The sequence below is a fragment of the Nerophis lumbriciformis genome, linkage group LG15 (assembly GCF_033978685.3).
Source record: "Nerophis lumbriciformis linkage group LG15, RoL_Nlum_v2.1, whole genome shotgun sequence".
Classification (NCBI taxonomy): domain Eukaryota; kingdom Metazoa; phylum Chordata; class Actinopteri; order Syngnathiformes; family Syngnathidae; genus Nerophis; species Nerophis lumbriciformis.
In genome coordinates this window covers 42,431,946-42,449,601 of record NC_084562.2, presented here as the reverse complement: position 1 = coordinate 42,449,601, position 17,656 = coordinate 42,431,946, and the positions used below count along the sequence as shown (strand labels likewise).

Below are 17,656 nucleotides of genomic sequence, written 5' to 3'. Positions count from 1 at the left end.
GGAAGGTGCAATATCATCTGCCCTGGTTGCAGACCACTGGACCAGCAATCTTGAACTTGTAAAACCAAAGAAGGAGCTTAGTGACAGTACAGTGAATAGAACTTTGCCAAGGATGTCTGTCCTCTATCACTAGTTCTGTTCATTATTTGTATGAATGACATTTTTAGGTACAGGCAAGGCATGTCGGGCATCCAGTATGGTGGCCTTACAATTAAATCCCTGCTATTTTCAGCTGAAGTGTAGGGCTTCAAATGTAGACTTTAGAGTTTCATGGAGCAGTCTGTAGCTTGAAACCCTCCTAGATGAGAATCGCCACTTCCAAATCTGAAACCATTGTTCTCTTTTTAGAAAAGGGTAAACCCTCCTTGTTAAGAGTGCAGTCGTACCTTGAATTGAGAAATGTAAATACTTTTAGGTTTTGTTCATGAATTGGGAAAGATGGATTGTGGGATGTCTGCAGTATGCAATTGCTGCATCAGATTACTCTTAATTTACCGGTCAATCTACGTTCCTACCCTCATTTATAGTCACAAGCTCTGTATGGAGACCTGAAGGGCAAGTGTCTAAGTTGGTCTTCCTTTGCAGAATGACTGGGCTCACCCAAAGAGATAAAATGAGAAGCTCAATAATCTGGTAAGGACTACAAGTAGAGCCACTGTTACTCCACATTAAGAGGTACCAGTTTAAGTGGTATCTAGTGTGGATGCTTCCGAGAAGTCTCAATGGTGAGGTGGTCTGAGAGGAGTTCAGACATACTCTGGTAGACATTGGACACACTGGTGGCACTATGTCTCACAGCTGGCCAGGGGATGCCTGAGTCTCCTGTTGGAGCTAGAGATGATGGCCAGTGACAGGGAAGTCTGGGCATCTCAGACATGGATAAAGTGAAGAAAATGAATGGATGGATGGATGTCCCCATTTGGTTCCCCATTGCTGCTAAAACATATTGCATTGTTCTGGAAAAAAAACAACTTTCTTTCTGCAATTCATCCACTCATTTCTGAGGTCAAAGGTTACTAAACATCTACAGTAATTAATTCCAAATGTGTTTGATGCAGGTCTCTGCAGGGCAATCAAGTTATTTATAACTAAACTCACCCAATCATGCCTCTGTGGACTTAGTTTTGTACTAAATAAATGCGTGTGTGTCTATGTGGCACAATTGCATAACCGACGTGCATTACCTTCCCTCCTTTGGTCCAAACTACAGTAGGAGCAGGGTCACCAGTTATAGGAACATCCAGTCGTAATTTATTGCCGGCCACAACCACGATGGTAGACTCGGTTGTTTGGCCCATACAGTCCAGGTGGATCTTAGGAGGGTCTTTAAGCAAATTCGTAGAACACACACACACACCAAAGCTGGTTTAGGAATAGGCAATACAGCTGTTGTATTTGTGTAACTAATATTTCAATTGGTTAATGTATATACTGTAGGTTTAAAGAGCAGAGGACATTTTTCAAGTTACCTTGACGTGGCACGTAGTCAATCTTTACCTCTACAAAATAGAAGAAAAAACGTTATGTAAGTAAGTGACAGTTTAAGATTGTATGAGTTTATGAATGTAGATATTACCCAAGAAATTAAGCTTGGCAGAAAGGTTGAAAGCGTAGCCATCTGGTACGAACGTGTAGTCTCCTTCATCCTCAGGTTTGACGTTTTCAATGGTCAGTTTGTGGATTCTGTACGAGTCAAAGGTAGAGGCATCCTTGGAGCGACATTTTTGAGAGAACTACACTTGTGAGTATAGTCACCTGCCAATGTGCGTAATATTAATCCTGGCATTGGGCTTGACATCCACTCCATTTTTGTACCAAGTTCCCCTCACGTTCTCATCTGAAACCTCACACTTGAACACCGCCTGGTCCTTCGCCTTGACTGTCAGGTCAGCAATGCTCTGGTAGACCTCTAGCTCTTTCTCTGCACGTACAAAAAATGGCTCTTGGTAAGCCTTGCAGAAACCAGACGAGTTGGGCATGCATATGCAGAAAATGTAAGAGGCAGTACAATTTGTATATCTTAGTAAAAGTCTTATCAAACTTACAAAGTACCTGCTGTCTGTTTCACCGCCTAACTTTCCGCTAGTGAGCTGCTAAGCTATCGAAGCTAAGCTCGCCTCGGTCCGAAGCTACTGCGCTTTTCGCCTCTTAAAACCTAAGTGCTATCTTTCTATCTGTGTGCTTCTACAAAGTTTGTAATTGTTTTACAGCTTTCTTTATGCCTTCTCCAACATATTTAGTGTCTTATCAAACTTAACAAAGCACCCATTTTCAGTTTTACTACCGCAATTTCAGTGCTAAGCTAGTCCCGGGCGAAACTACTGTGCGTTGGAGGCAGCATCACTCGATTCGGTGAAGTTCGTCTTGCCTCTCAGTTCGGTTGAGTTCGGTTGCCCCGCCGCTGCACCTGGCTACTGCTGCTGCAGTTCACCACTCAAAGCTAAGTGCTATCTTTCTATCTGTGTGCTTCTCATTGTTTTACACCTTTCTTTAATCCTTCTCCAACATATTTAGTAGTCTTATCGAACTTACAAAGCACCCACTCTGTTTCACCGCCTCACTTCCAGCTATTTAGTTGCTAAAATAGCGAAGCTAAGGTAATCCCGGTCTGAAGCTACTACGCTCTGTGAAAAAAACAAGGTGAGTATGGCTTCCTGTTCTTCGTGTGGATAGGTTAGCTCTACTCGAGGGCCGTGTCCGCCAATTAGAGCAGAGTAATTTCGTAGGGTGCCGCAGACATGTTTGCTAGCGTTAGCTGTAGCAAGCTGACTAGCCCAGTTTGTAGCTGCCCTAAGTGGTCTACAGGCCACGGTGATCCGGTTGAGATGCATAATAGATTTAGCCCTTTAGCTACACCCCAATCTACCGGACACCACACCTTGGTCATAGGAAACTCCATTACTCGGAACATACATTTTAGTAAACCAGCCATAATTAAGTGTATTCCCGGGGCCCGAGCAACTGACATTGAAGCCAATCTTAGGGAGCTGACTCGCAACAGACCTAGTAAACACGTACGACAGCCTAATCACACCACTAGCTACGCAAACATAGTTGTACACAATGACAATAGGATGAGACAGTCAGAGATTACAAAGAGGAACATAGCTAGGACTTGTAACCTTGCTAGAAAGATGTTGCGCCACCTGTGCCTGTGAGAGGCAATGATGAGAGATGTAGCAAATTAGTCTCGCTTAACAAGTAGCCAGTGTTGGGTTAGTTACTGAAAAACAGTAACTAGTTACAGTTACTAGTTACTTTATTTCAAAAGTAACTCAGTTACTAACTCAGTTACTTACACCAAAAAGTAATGCGTTACTGTGAAAAGTAACTATTTAGTTACTTCTTCTACTTTTTTTTTTTAAAGCTCCCATTAATGCCCTTTTAGCCTTCATTTTAGTACTGTTATTGCACTGGAGAATAATACAATATGTTGATCAACTTGACATACATTTGCATCACTGAACTCTGCTAAGCAATGTGCTCTACATACAACACACAAAGACAAAGATATGTTTCAAAGGGCCAATTTATTTCAGGCCAGAACAAATTGACAAAACTATTTTAAATAGCTGCAACATAACATACATAAGTAACAAACAGCATAATAACACTAACACTAACCACGTTAAACCCAGATTCCGAACTAATAAAGGTCTTAACTCATTCTCTTTCTATGCCACTTCAATATGGAATGCACCCCCCAACAGGTGTAAAAGAAAGGGCATCTCTATCCTCCTTCAAAACCGCACTAAAAGAACACCTCCAGGCAACTACAACCCTAAACTAACACCCTCCCTTCCACATAATACCTCTTCGGATTGTAAATAATCAAATGTAGACACTTTTTCTTATACTTTCTGATCTCTCTCTCTGTGTCCACTACTTGCTGTACATATCCTACCAAGTCAGTCCTACACTGTTTCAATGTCCATTTCTCTGATGATGCAATTGTTGATGACTGAAGTGTTGATACCAACCAAACCTACCCCCCCCCCCCCTCCATATCCCACACCCCGGATTGTAAATAATGTAAATAATTCAATGTATATACCCTGATGATTATCTTGTGTGATGACTGTATTATGATGTTAGTATATATTTGATAGTATATATCTGTATCTGGACCCCGACTTAAACAAGTTAAAAAACTTATTTGGGTGTTACCATTTAGTGGTCAATTGTACGGAATATGTACTGTACTGTGCAATCTACTAATAAAAGTTTCAATCAATCAATCAACAACATAGCTGTAAAGCTGGCTTCACCTAAGGAAGGCACACGTGACATACACAGAGCCTAACCAGGCAGATTTGAATTGTTGTTTTGGGCAGTAGACGGGATCTTTGATCCAAGACACAACTTACATTTAACTAAAATGTTCTTTTCTTTGTGCTCGACAAAAGAAAAGAAGTGAGAATATCTCATACTTGCCAACCCTCCCGAATTTCACTGCCTCTCCCTGGGACAACCATTCTCCAAATTTCTGCCGATTTCCAGCCGGACTTAAGGCACGCCCCCTCCCGGTCTGTGCGGATCTGAGTGGGGACAGCCTGTCGTCACGTCCGCTTGGCCAACCAAAAAGTAACCACAGAACACTATACCGTATAGGCGTATAGTGTTCTGTGGTTACTTTTTGGTTGGCCAACGGTTGTATTGCGCACCCCCCTCCCCTCCCCTCCCCTCCCCTTCCCACACTCAGACACACAGTCACACGCACACACAGAGAGCGCAGAGGAAGAATCAGAAGCACGTCTCTGCTTCGCTGGAATAAAACACACTCAGATCCTCAGTTTCTAGCCGATACTACATAAAAAATAACGTAAAATAACGCAGTAACGCATCATGTAGTAACGGTAACTGAGTTATTGAATATAAAAAAATAACGCGTTAGATTACTAGTTACCGCCGAAACTAACGGCGTTCCAAGTCCCAACACTGCAAGTGGCTGGCTAGTTTTTGTAGGAAACAGAGACTCACGTTTATTGATAATTGTCCCCCTTTCTGGGGAGAACTGGGCTTGCTGAAGACACTCAGTGACACTCATGATTTAGGGCTGTATAAGTAAACATTGATTGATTGATTGAAGAGGGACAGCCTTCACCCTAACTCAGAAGGCGCCATCACTCTACCTAGCAACATAGATTACTGGTTGGGTCACACTTGACTAACTACACTAGAGCAAGCTCGGACACAGGCAATTACAGTGCCTGTTAGCCTGCGTGAGGAGTCAGTTAAGCTAGAACTAACCAGCACCACGCTGGAAAATTCCTGCACACATAGCATTTCCCGTAAAATAATACATGACTCACATAATATGTTTTCTGTAGTGACTGTGCCAGAGGTAGACATGCATTCTACCAAAGTGGCAAATTATGAAGTGTTAAATCTATCGCAGCAACAAGCAAATAATCTCAAGATCCCAACCATATCAGTTCCTAGATGTAGGGTTGTACTGTATAATGGTACCAATAAAGTACCGCGATACTAATTGATTGAAATCTGTACTATTCTGCCTTTGAAAAGTACCGGTACTGTTCTTTCATCTGAGTGCTGTTGTGCGGCAGTTACTACAGAGCCGTGGCGCATGATGTTGAGTGTGTGTAAACAAACACACAAAGTGTATACAAGCAATAACATATTGGAAAGGAAGAATGTCAAAAAACGACAATTCTACTTGTTAATAAAGAGGGTGCATGAAGTGCACTATGGAGATTATTGGGCTTCAAAACCAACGATAAAGGTGACACTTTAAACAAGGAAGCGCCATGCCTTAAGTGTTGCTTTAAAACACGCCTCGCCAAATGTGGCGATTAGTATTACCACCTTTGCAAACTTAGGTAAACATTTAAATAATAAGCATTCAGATCTGCACAAGGAGTTATAAAAAGTGACAGGTAATAATGTAGTTGTTACACATGTCCTAGTTGTTACACATGTCCTGTTGTTCAGCTCCGGTGCAGACCGTAGTAGAGGAGCACAGAGGAAACGCTCCCTTCATTGCACTTTACCCCGCAATGGATCTGCTAAGCACCGCTTTCTGGTCAAAATCGGAGGCCACCAATTTGTAACAATCTGGTTGCTTTATTATTAGTTTTGCAGGACACAACCGGACCCATTCATCACTTTACTGCGCAATGCGTGCGCTCCTCTCTCTCTTTACTCGCCCACTCACTCAGCCAACATGTTGGCTCTTTAACACACACACACACTACTCTCATAAGTTAACCAGCTCCCCTGTTGTAAAAATGTAGATATATAACACGTGGATACGTAGACGCCCACAAAGCTGCTTGGCTTAATGCCAAATATTATCGGGGTTAGGACCGCCCATCTAACGTCAACTAGTGCAAGTAGAATACTGAATTTGGTAACAAATTGCCACAATTTGTGTTTTATCTTTAACAAATGTGTGTTTTACATGTTACATGGCTGATCTGGGTACTTCTATTCATAGTTTTGTTTTTAGTACTTACTAATTATTGTATTTTTCTTAAAGCACATACCAGGATTGGCAACCATAAATCATGAAGCATTTAATATAATGTCAATAAAGCTTTTTATTATATTCTAATCTAATCCTTGGTTGTGGCAGACTATATGTAATATGGAAAATTGTAAATTGTTTGAGTGCAACAAGAAAAACACAATGTGTTTAATGCCCTTTGATTTATATTTTAACCTTCTAAAATTGTTCTTTGAGTGCAATAGGAAACATTTGTTTATTGTATTGTAAGATGTTCTGTTAAAATAGAGCCAAAATTAAAACTTCTTGGTAGTTACCTTTATTTGGAAAAGTATCGAAAAGTATCAATAAGCATTTTGGTACTGGAACCAAATTATTGGAATCGGGTCAACCCTACCTAAATGTGATTGAAACTGTTTAAGGCGCACCATGCAAAATAGACGTAACGTTATTAATATCAGTACTATAGTTACCATTAATAAAAATGCCTCAAAACAGCCAACTACCTATAATGTGGTCTTTTTAAACATCAGATCATTGTCTCCCAAAGCGCTATTAGTTATTGAGGTCATTAGAGACAACAATTTTAATGTCATTGGTCTCAATGAGACTTGGCTAAAACCAGGCATCTTCTCCTTACTATACGAGTGCACATATTACCCGTCCCCTTAACAAGGGTGGAGGGGTCGCACTAATATCCAATGAAAACCTTAACCTTAGCACTAACCTAAATAATAAATATAAATCATTTGAGGTGCTTACTATGAGGCCCGTCACACCATTACCTCTCCATCTGGCTGTTATCTATCACCCTCTGGGCCCTGTTCGTACTTAATCAGCAAATTTTCAGAGTTTGATGCTGATCAAGTGACACATGCAGATAATATAATTATAATGCTACATTTTAATATCCATATGATTACCACGTCAGACCCTTTGTGTGTGGCGCTCCAGACTGTAATTGATAGCTGTGGTCTTACACAAATAATAAATGAACCCATGCATCGCAACGGTAATACGATTGGTCTATTACCACCTCTAAAGTTATGGTACTCCCGTACACTCCGATACTACTACCATATAAAACTCAAAGTTCTGACTCATTATCAAAAAACTACTAATAACCAATGCTTTAGCAGCCCCCACATTATTGCTGCCACAACTCCGACTCGGCGCTACCTGTTCCAAGTTGGGATCCGGGATGGACCTTTGCTCTATGCATCAGTTGGTGACGTCTCTGCGTTGCTGGCTTGTCTACATACACGAGGATCCACTGTTGGCCTCACTATGAACTGGACTCTCACGTTATTAACTGTATCCACTCGGCATCCATTGCACCGGTCACCCAAGGTGTGGTCCCCACATCTGCGGTCTCTTCCAAGGTTTCTTTTTGTCCCCATTGGGTTGAGTTTTTTTAATTTTCCTGATGTAGTGGTGACTTGTGCAGCCCTTTGAGACATTTGTGATTAAGGGCTATATATTTAGATTTTTGAATACAATAAAATACCCACTATACCTATTTGTTGAGTGGTTACTTTAAAATGTATTTTGCAATCAGAGGTGTAATAACTTGTTGAAAATTAGTGAAATGAGAATAAGACAACTAACAATTCATAATTTACATAACAATACTCTGACTTGTTAAGTTGTTAATCACAAAAAAAGAAACAAATGGGTATATTAAACAAGGCACCATCAAGAAAAAAAATAAAATTGAATGCGGTAAAGGGGCCCACACCGATATTCATTCTGGGGGCCCAGAATTCCTAGTAACGGCCCTGCTCATAACACTCCCCATTTTGACATTGGTTGTTGGGAAAACATTAGAATTTCATAATCAAATGAAATTATCAGGGACGTTGTGGATTGTGGTCCTTGGCCTTAGTGGTAATGTTTCGGTTGTTGTAATACAGACCTTTATCCTAACTCAAATACCCCATAGTTTTTTCTTACTTCAGTAACAGCTAATAGCAATTATAGATTTACCTCTGTAAGTAAACAGGAAAATAAACTCATGTCAGACATGTTCAATGTTTTCGTTGGTGGTATCGTTGCCAGGGGCAACAGCCATTTTCCTCATCCTGTTGTTTGCCGGCAGAGCATATTTGTTTACGTTCCGGAAAAAAAAAGTGATGGCGTCTTCGATAACAATTTTTGACAAATGAATTTGTCCGTGACAAATAGTATTAACTATTTTTGTTGATAAAGTCAACGAATTGTTGCACCTTTCATGGTGAAACTCACCCTGCACCATGAGCTCAGCCATCGACTCGCCGCCGTTAGTTTTGACCTTGTAGTGGCCGCAGTCCTCTTTGGTGGCCTCATTAATAATGAGAACATGCTTGCAGCCATCTTTCTTGAAGCGATACTTGAAGGATTCATCTCTTGCTAGCTCCACACCATCCTTCTCCCTGCACAGACATGCAACGCATGGATCAGCATGAGCACAAATCATTTGTTAAACGGTAATACTTGTATAATAATACAACAACTAATATATTGTGTACTCTATGTTTGACAGTATTTTAATTACACATCTGCAAAATATATTGAGATCCAAACGGAAGTCCTACAATGCTGGATTAATAAAGTCTACTGTATCCAAATTGCATCAATATATTTCCCTTCTCAAAGATAAAAACATGTCTTGACTCCACTAAGGTGAATTATTAATGTCTCTTTGTTAATTTATTTAAATGGCTACATTGCTGCAAGCCATAAATGACCCCCGGGCTGCAATTTGCACACCCCTGTCCAATGCTCCCTCTAACTCATTCATGTGTTCATGTGTGTGAGCAAACACAAAAACTCCCTGAGCATTCAGTGGAGCCCATGTGAGCAACATCAGACGTGCACACTGTGGCTACACCAGCAGCACACCTGTCCCAAACCTGACTAAATAACAAGTTAAATCTCCATCCATCCATCCATTTTCTACCGCTTGTCCCTTTCGGGGTAGCGGGGGGTGCTGGAGCCTATCTCAGCTGCATTCGGGCGGAGGGCGGGGTACACCCTGGACAAGTCCCCACCTCATCGCAGGGCCAACACAGATAGACAGACAACATTCTCTTATTATTATAATCAAATGACAGCAGTCATTTCCATGAGGTTATTTTCTAATATAAGTGTTTAGGCCCACTTACAATGACAATAACAAAACCGATTGTTTTTCAGGAACTGTGTACTTGTATTGTTTGTCTGGGTGGAGGTCCTGCTTTGGAAATAATTTGTACCCCTTTCAGACATTGCATTTAGTTCCCATTAAAACATTCACATGTTGCACAATGAGATGTAAGCAAGGGATCATGTGTACATTCCTGCAACTTCCTGTTTGTAAAAAATATATTTTTATTAGTATTTATTTAATATACTAACAGCATTTCATGATTAATATTTATAAATTAAGATTCCTAATAAATGACACTAAAATAAGCACACATTTGATTGGTAAATCATAGTGTAACGACCTGGAATTACACTTTATGTGTGGTGTTGGAGTTGTCCGACTTTTTGTGTGGCTGTAAACGCATCACTGGCTAAGTGCCATATGTGCAAGTGTTGGCGCAAGTGAGAAAGAGCGAGCAGCTGCTGTTGATATAACAAAGTTGCTTTTGGTCTGGTTTGTACTGCAGAAAATGACCAGTTTTGCTAGATATAATTTTTTTAACTAATGTATTGGTGATGTGTTTATGGCCGACAATAAAGAGTTTTGCTCAGTAAAGTGATCGATGGAATTCATGCCCTCAAAGCGTCTCGACAGACGTTACAATATTTGAACAATGATGACGAAAACTGTTTTCTCTGTCGTGTCGAAAATTGTTATGCGCTTATTTTTTTATTTGATTTTGTGCGTGGCATAGATTTGCCGTGCGCAGAGGACACTTGAGCAGTGCGCAATTGCACAGGCACGCACCTTAGAGGGAACATTGCCCCTGTCCTATCCTATCTCGTTTAGGAGTGCCATCCAAATGGCGGTCCAGGGGCCAAATCCAGCTCGGGAGTGACATCATACCTGCCAGTTCCAAACTTTGGAGACAAACACTTTTGCAGAAAATTCCTAAAAACACTACAGTGCTCCTGTTGTATAAAAGAACTTGGACGACCGCAAACACATTGGCAGATCCTTGCATTAACATTTCACAACCTTGCTCGCAAGTATAGAACACTTAGAATTTACATTACTAAGACGTTCCTCAAAGCAACACTTTAAGGCCTTGTCTACATTAAGCCGGATAACTTCTTAAACAAATAATTATTTAGCCTAAGTCCCGTTTCACCCACACTAAACCATCGTTTAAAGTTCCCCTCCTTGGATAATTCTTTACACGGGTAAGTGCGCCGTGTATTTCTTGAATTTCCGGCTCTTAGCTTTGTGTGAACGTTTACAAACTGAGTTCAGAGAGGAAGTGACGTCAGAAAGTCCACGCCCCACACAGGAAGTGACGTCAGAAAGAACACGCCACAGCCTGCTCCATAATAAAGCGGTATCGTAACTCGGAGCTAACCACTGAAAAGAGGGAGGCGAGTCATCCAGACATGCCTGTGTTTCTCCTTCCTCTACATGTACAGACGCTTGTGGAAATCACACATGAATACCTTAACAGAAAGTGATTGCAGCTATTTGGGATACAACACATCTCAGATGGCAAAATAACTTTCCAATGTCCAGGTCAGCTGTGATTCTACTTACGGAAAAACTTTGTCCATTTGTCCAAGGAGAGACAACGAGAATGCGGGCTCCCGTGGATGTGAATAAAAATAGGTAACGTCTGCTTTGTATTACCTGGCCGACAAGGGAAGACTACGGAAAACATTGAATACTTTTGGACTGGCAAAGCAGACTGTATCAGTTATTGTCCGCCAATACTGGACTCAACGTCTAGGTCCAGAGTATATAAAGTCACCAAAAACGAATGGACAATGAAGGTGAGGGCAAAAGAGTGAGGAGTGTCCTGGTCAGATATCTAGATCCCTAGTTTGATTGATGTAAAATGTTCTTCATCACATTGTTTACTTTCACATGTCCATTAAAGATTTGATTTATTTATGAATACCATGAATTGATTAACGTGGACCCCGACTTAAACAAGTTGAAAAACTTCTTCGGGGTGTTACCATTTAGTGGTCAATTGTACGGAATATGTACTGTACTGTGCAATCTACTAATAAAAGTTTCAATCAATCAATCAATGATGTCTCAGGTGTGATTCCCTACAATAGGGCCCCACAGCACACTGGATTCCAGTTAACTGAAATACCACAACACTGGAGATTGTTCAGATAAATTCAATTTAATTTAAGAACTTGCACACAAAGCAACACTGGAGATGACTATGACGTGTGCATTTTCCACGCATGCGTACTAGTTCGCGTTGTGCCGGCGGACGGACGGGGGGACGACCATTGTGTGTGTGTGGACAAGGGTAAGGTTAAATGGGATTTACCCTGGATAACCTTAGGCGGCTAAGTGTAGAACGGGCCTAAGTCCTCTCTTTTTTGGCATTTACACATATTTTTCATCATGTGATTTAAAGTGTTGCTAAAGCTTGCTTCCTTTAGATGCAGTCAATAGTCCTTTATCCAACTTTTTAGTTACCCTAGTAGTGTTCCTCAAGGTTCCATTTTAGGTCCTGTATTGATACTGTTTCTGAGTTGCGTTCCATTACACCAGGGGTGTCAAACTCAAATACAGAGTGGGCCAAAATTTAAAACTGAACAGCCGCGGGCCAAGGTTGAACAAATTAACCTTCAACGTACTCTACGAGCTATCGTCATGTCAGCTTTTCATCCATTCTAACATCGTTCAGACCCAGTCACAAGATATGTGCGGCTTCTGTACGCACACACGAGCGAATGCAACGCATACTTCATCAACAGCGATACAGGTTACATTGAGGGTGCCAGTATAAAAAACTTTAACACTGTTAGAAATATACGCCACACTGTGAATCCACACCAAACAAGAATGACAAACACATTTTGGGAGAACATCCGCACCGTAACACAACATAAACACAACAGAACAAATACCCAGAATCCTTTGCAGCACTAACACTTCCGGGACGCTACAAAATACACCCCCGCTACCACCAAACCTCCCCCCCACACACACACACCTTGTAGCGTCCCGGAAGAGTTAGTGCTGCAAAGGGTTCTGGTTTGGTGGGGATTTACAGTGTGGTGTATATTTCTAACAGTTAAAGTTTTTTATTTGGCTACCCTCAGTGTAACCTGTATCGCTGTTGATGAAGTATGCGTTGCATTCTAATGACTGCGTTGCAGTCACATGTTATGTGACTGGGCCAGCACTCGGCTGGCTGGCTGGCTGACTGGCGTTTGGAAGACTCCCGGGAGGATCGGCGGGCCAGCTTTAGTGTTAATTTGATATTGTCTCAAGGGCCAAGTGAAATTACAGAGTTTGACACCCATGCATTACACCATATACTGTACAGTATTGCAAATGCATTCAAATATTAGATACAAGCCACATGTATTTAATATTTTTTACAAGACAAGATGGAAATCAAACCATTTCACGTTAGCTCCCTCCTCGGAGACCTCACACTCGAGCTCCACGCGTTCCCCCTTCATGACCATCTGATCCTCCAGGTTCTTCACGATCTGAACAGGAGGCTCTGGAGCAAACAGGGCGTCATGGCAGACCAAAGAACATCTCGCAAACAAGCTTTGTTTGGTTAATAGCTTCCAGTGACGTGTGGTCAGAGGAGGCAGGGAAGGACACAAATAATAACATGAGTGTATATTTGTCCTTTGACTTGTCTTTAAAGGTCAAATCGTTTAAAAATGACTTACTTTTTCAAATGTCCTGATTAAATACAAGGCAGAAACCTGATCAAGCTGAGCCTACTCTCTGATGTTTTTCTCGTTATCATCTTCAACTAGTAAATCAATCAAACTGTATTTATGCAGCACTTTTCATGCACAGGCAAGTTGCAACACAAAGTGCAGGAAAAAAAAGCATGCACGCACGCACACATTGACAATAACAAGACACGGCATGGCACAGAGGATTAAGGAAACGCCACCTTTGAGGCATCCACATTTGATAATAAAAAAATGTATCAAAAATAATAAAATAAAAAAATATTTGTAATTATAAGTAAAAATTAAATATAAATAGTTTAATAATTAATATATAATATTATAGTAATGAGAATACTAGTAGTAATAATAATAATAAATAAAATACCAAATAACAGAATTTAAATTAAGAACGTAAAAAGAGCTTAAAATGATCAGTTAAAAGCTTGTTAAAAAAAACTTTTTTTCTTTAAAATATTAACGGTCTCTGCCTCTTAATGATCAACCTGTATTAACATTGATTCGAGCACAAGAAGTTAAAAAAACCCGACAATTCCATACAAGCCATGAACCTCACTTCACCTTACGCCACTCATCCTACCGATCCTTACCCACCTTTAACAAAAAGTTCAGTGGTGCATTTCTCCTGTCCCACCACACAGCAGTACGCTGCATCGTCAGCCAATGAGCAGTGGTTGATGGTGAGATAGCGCATGTTCCCAACACTCTCAAAAATGTACCTGTACCGAGACAATTAGAAGTTTACAAAAGCGCCCATTTTACAGTGTATAGTAAAAAAAAAAGTACTTCTAATCTAAAATCCCATTCAACACACACAAACAACACTTACTTGCTGGGTAGGAATGGCAGGGAGAGAGAGGAGAAGGGTGCACATAAAAACAGGTTAATCAAGAATTATGATTCAAAACTTGCTGCAAACATTCACAGCAAAGTATTCACAGCACTTTACTTTTTCCACATTTTTTTATGTTACAGTCTTATTTTAAAGGCCTACTGAAACCCACTACTACCGACCACACAGTCTGATAGTTTATATATCAATGATGAAATCTTAACATTGCAACACATGCCAATACGGCCGTGTTAGCTTACTAAAGTGCAATTTTAAGTTACGCGCGAAATATCCTGCTGAAAACGTCTCGGTATGATGTCGCCTGCGCGTGACGTCACGGATTGTAAAGGACATTTTGGGACAGCATGGTGGCCAGCTATTAAGTCGTCTGTTTTCATCGCAAAATTCCACAGTATTCTGGACATCTGTGTTGGTGAATCTTTTGCAGTTTGTTCAATGAACAATGGAAACAGCAAAGAAGAAAGCTGTAGGTGGGAAGCGGTGTATTGCGGCAGGTGTTGTGCCGGATAACGCACCCCCGCCGTAGAATGCACCCCCTGACTGATGTGCCGGAAAACACAGCCGGTGTTTCATTGTTTACATTCCCGAAAGATGACAGTCAAGCTTTACCATTGGCCTGTGGAGAACTGGGACAACAGAGACTCTTACCAGGAGGACTTTGAGTTGAAAACGCAGATGCGGTACCGTGAGTACGCATGCACCTGCGGCTTCCAAACATTTGATCGCTTGCCCGTACGTGCGTGCCGCTATGTGCATGTCACGTACGTAACTTTGGGGACTTTGGGGAAATATATGTGCTGTATGAACTTTGGGGAGGTGAACGGTACTTTGGGCTGTGGGATTGAGTGTGTTGTGCAGGTGTTTGAGTTGTATTGGCGGGTTATATGGACGGGAGGGGGGAGGTGTTTGTTATGCGGGATTAATTTGTGGCATATTAAATATAAGCCTGGTTGTGTTGTGGCTAATAGAGTATATATATGTCTTGTGTTTATTTACTGTTTTAGTCATTCCCAGCTGAATATCAGGTCCCACCCGCCTCTCACAGCATCTTCCCTATCTGAATCGCTCCCACTGCCCTCTAGTCCTTCACTCTCACTTTCCTCATCCACAAATTTTTCATCCTCGCTCAAATTAATGGGGAAATCGTCGCTTTCTCGGTCTCGGCTTTCTCTGGTGGCCATGATTGTAAACAATGTGCAGATGTGAGGAGCTCCACAACCTGTGACGTCACGCGCATATCGTCTGCTACTTCCGATACAGGCAAGGCTTTTTTATCAGCGACCAAAAGTTGCAAACTTTATCGTCGATGTTCTCTACTAAATCCTTTCAGCAAAAATATGGCAATATCGCGAAATGATCAAGTATGACACATAGAATGGACCTGCTATCCCCATTTAAATAAGAAAATCGCATTTCAGTAGGCCTTTAAAATGGAATACATTAATTTTTGTCCTCAAAACACTAAACACAATATTCCATAATTACAATGTGAAAATTATTTTTTGTTTTAGAAATTTTAGCAACTGTTTTGAAAATAAAAAACTAAGAAATCACATGTACATAAGTATTCACAGCCTTTGCCATAAAGCTCATAAGCGAGCTCCGGGGCATCCTGTTTCGTCCTTGAGATATTCCTACAACTTAATAAGAGTCAACCTGCGGCAAATTCAGTTGGTTGGACATGATTCGGAAAGGCACACCTGACGGTGCATGGCAGAGGACACACCAAGAATGAAGTCGAAGGAATTGTCTCTAGACCTCCGAGACAGGATTGTCTGGAGCCAAAAATCTTGGGAAGGGCACTAAAACATGTCTGCTGACTTAAACTTAGACAAACATTGATGATCCACAAGGGAATTTGTTCAAACTTGAAGACTTTGAAGGTCCCAATGAGCACAGTGGCCTCCATCGTCCATAAATGGAAGAAGCTTGGAGCCACCAGGACTCTTCCAAGGGCTAGCTGGCCATCTAAACTGAGCAATTGGGGAAGAAGGTGCCCTAGTCAGAGAGGTGACCAAGAACCCGATGGTCACTCAGAGCTACAGCATTCCTTTGTGGAGAAAGGGGAAACTTCCAGAAGGAAAATAATCTCTGCAGTATGTTAAAGTGGCCAGACGTAAGCCATTCCTTCGTACAAGTTTGCCATAATGCACCTGAAAGGTTCTTAGACCACGAGAAACAACATTTTCTGGTCTGATGAGACAAAGATTGAACTCTTTGGCGTGAATGCCAGGAGTCATGTTTGGAGGAAACCAGGCACCGCTCATCACCAGGCCAATATCATCACTACAGTGAAGCATGGTGGTGGCAGCATCATGATGTGGGGATGTTTTTCAGCAGCAGGAACTGGGAGACTAGTCAGGATAAAGAGAAAGATGAATGCAGCAACATCTTGGATAAAAACCTGCTCCAGAGCGCTCTTGAACTCAGACTGGGGCGACGGTTCATCTTTCAGCAGGTCAACGACCCTAAGCACACAGGAATGGCAACAAGACAACTCTGTAAATGTCGTCGAGTGGCCCAGCCAGAGCCCAGACCTGAATGCAGTTGTACAAATCTTGAGAGATTTGAAAATGGCTGCGCACAGACACTTCACATCCAACCTGATCCAACTTGTGAGGTGCTGCAAAAAGGAATGGGCAAAGAGGAATTGGCGAAACTGCCCAAAGATAGGTGTGCCAAGCTTGTGGCATTGTATTCAAAAAGACTTGAAGCTGTAGTTATTGCCAAAGGTGCATCAACAAAGTATTGAAAAAATGCTGAGAATACTTTTATGTACATGTGATTTTTTTTACTGATATACGTTTTGCCATCAAGACATCCAAACACAAAGGCTTCCAAGACATCCAAACACAAAGGTTGTCAAGACTTGGTCCTGGGTGTTTGCTTTTCCGGGATGCAACGGAAAGTTGGCTCAGGCGAGACGGGAATGTAAGTACATATTTATTTAAACACTATAACTACAAAAAAAAGAAAGTAAACAAAAGGCGCGCACAATGGCGGAGAACAAACTATGAAACCAAAACGACTATAAACCTGGAACAAAAACTTACTTTGGCATGGGACATGAAGCATGATCTAAGAGGAAGAAGAGTGTGTAGAGCATAAATGCAAGATGTCACCAGAAAGACAAACTGAAAACAATGAACTTAAATACTACAGCCATGATTAACGAAAACAGGTGCGTGACTCAAAACGTGAAACAGGTGCGTGACGTGACAGGTGAAAACTAATGGTTGCTATGGTGACAAAACAAAACAAAAGTGCACAAAAAGTCCAAAAACAAAACCGAACATGACTAAAACAAAACATGATCACACAGACATGACAAAGGCAGTATCAAATTAAAGTTAAAGTACCAATGATAGTCACACACACACTAGGTGTGGTAAAATTTGTCCTCTGCATTTGACCCATCCCCTTGTTCACCCCCTGGGAGGTGAGGGGAGCAGTGGGCAGCAGCGGTGGCCGCGCCCGGGAATCATTTTTGGTGA

General features: G+C 41.4%; 1 protein-coding gene across 1 annotated transcript in view; it reads right to left on the bottom strand.

Annotated features, from left to right (window-relative positions):
- The window catches only part of LOC133616161 (myosin-binding protein C, cardiac-type-like), a 100,231-nt gene that overhangs the window by 39,482 nt on the left and 43,093 nt on the right, over positions 1 to 17,656 (bottom strand). The window contains exons 13-20 of the mRNA XM_061975303.2: positions 17,212 to 17,214; positions 13,904 to 14,028; positions 12,996 to 13,101; positions 8,711 to 8,877; positions 1,756 to 1,921; positions 1,577 to 1,683; positions 1,470 to 1,499; positions 1,185 to 1,324 (exon numbers count right to left, since the gene is read on the bottom strand). Of these exons, the coding sequence (XP_061831287.2) occupies positions 1,185 to 1,324; positions 1,470 to 1,499; positions 1,577 to 1,683; positions 1,756 to 1,921; positions 8,711 to 8,877; positions 12,996 to 13,101; positions 13,904 to 14,028; positions 17,212 to 17,214 (844 nt within the window). The remainder of the gene's footprint in view (positions 1 to 1,184; positions 1,325 to 1,469; positions 1,500 to 1,576; positions 1,684 to 1,755; positions 1,922 to 8,710; positions 8,878 to 12,995; positions 13,102 to 13,903; positions 14,029 to 17,211; positions 17,215 to 17,656) is intronic.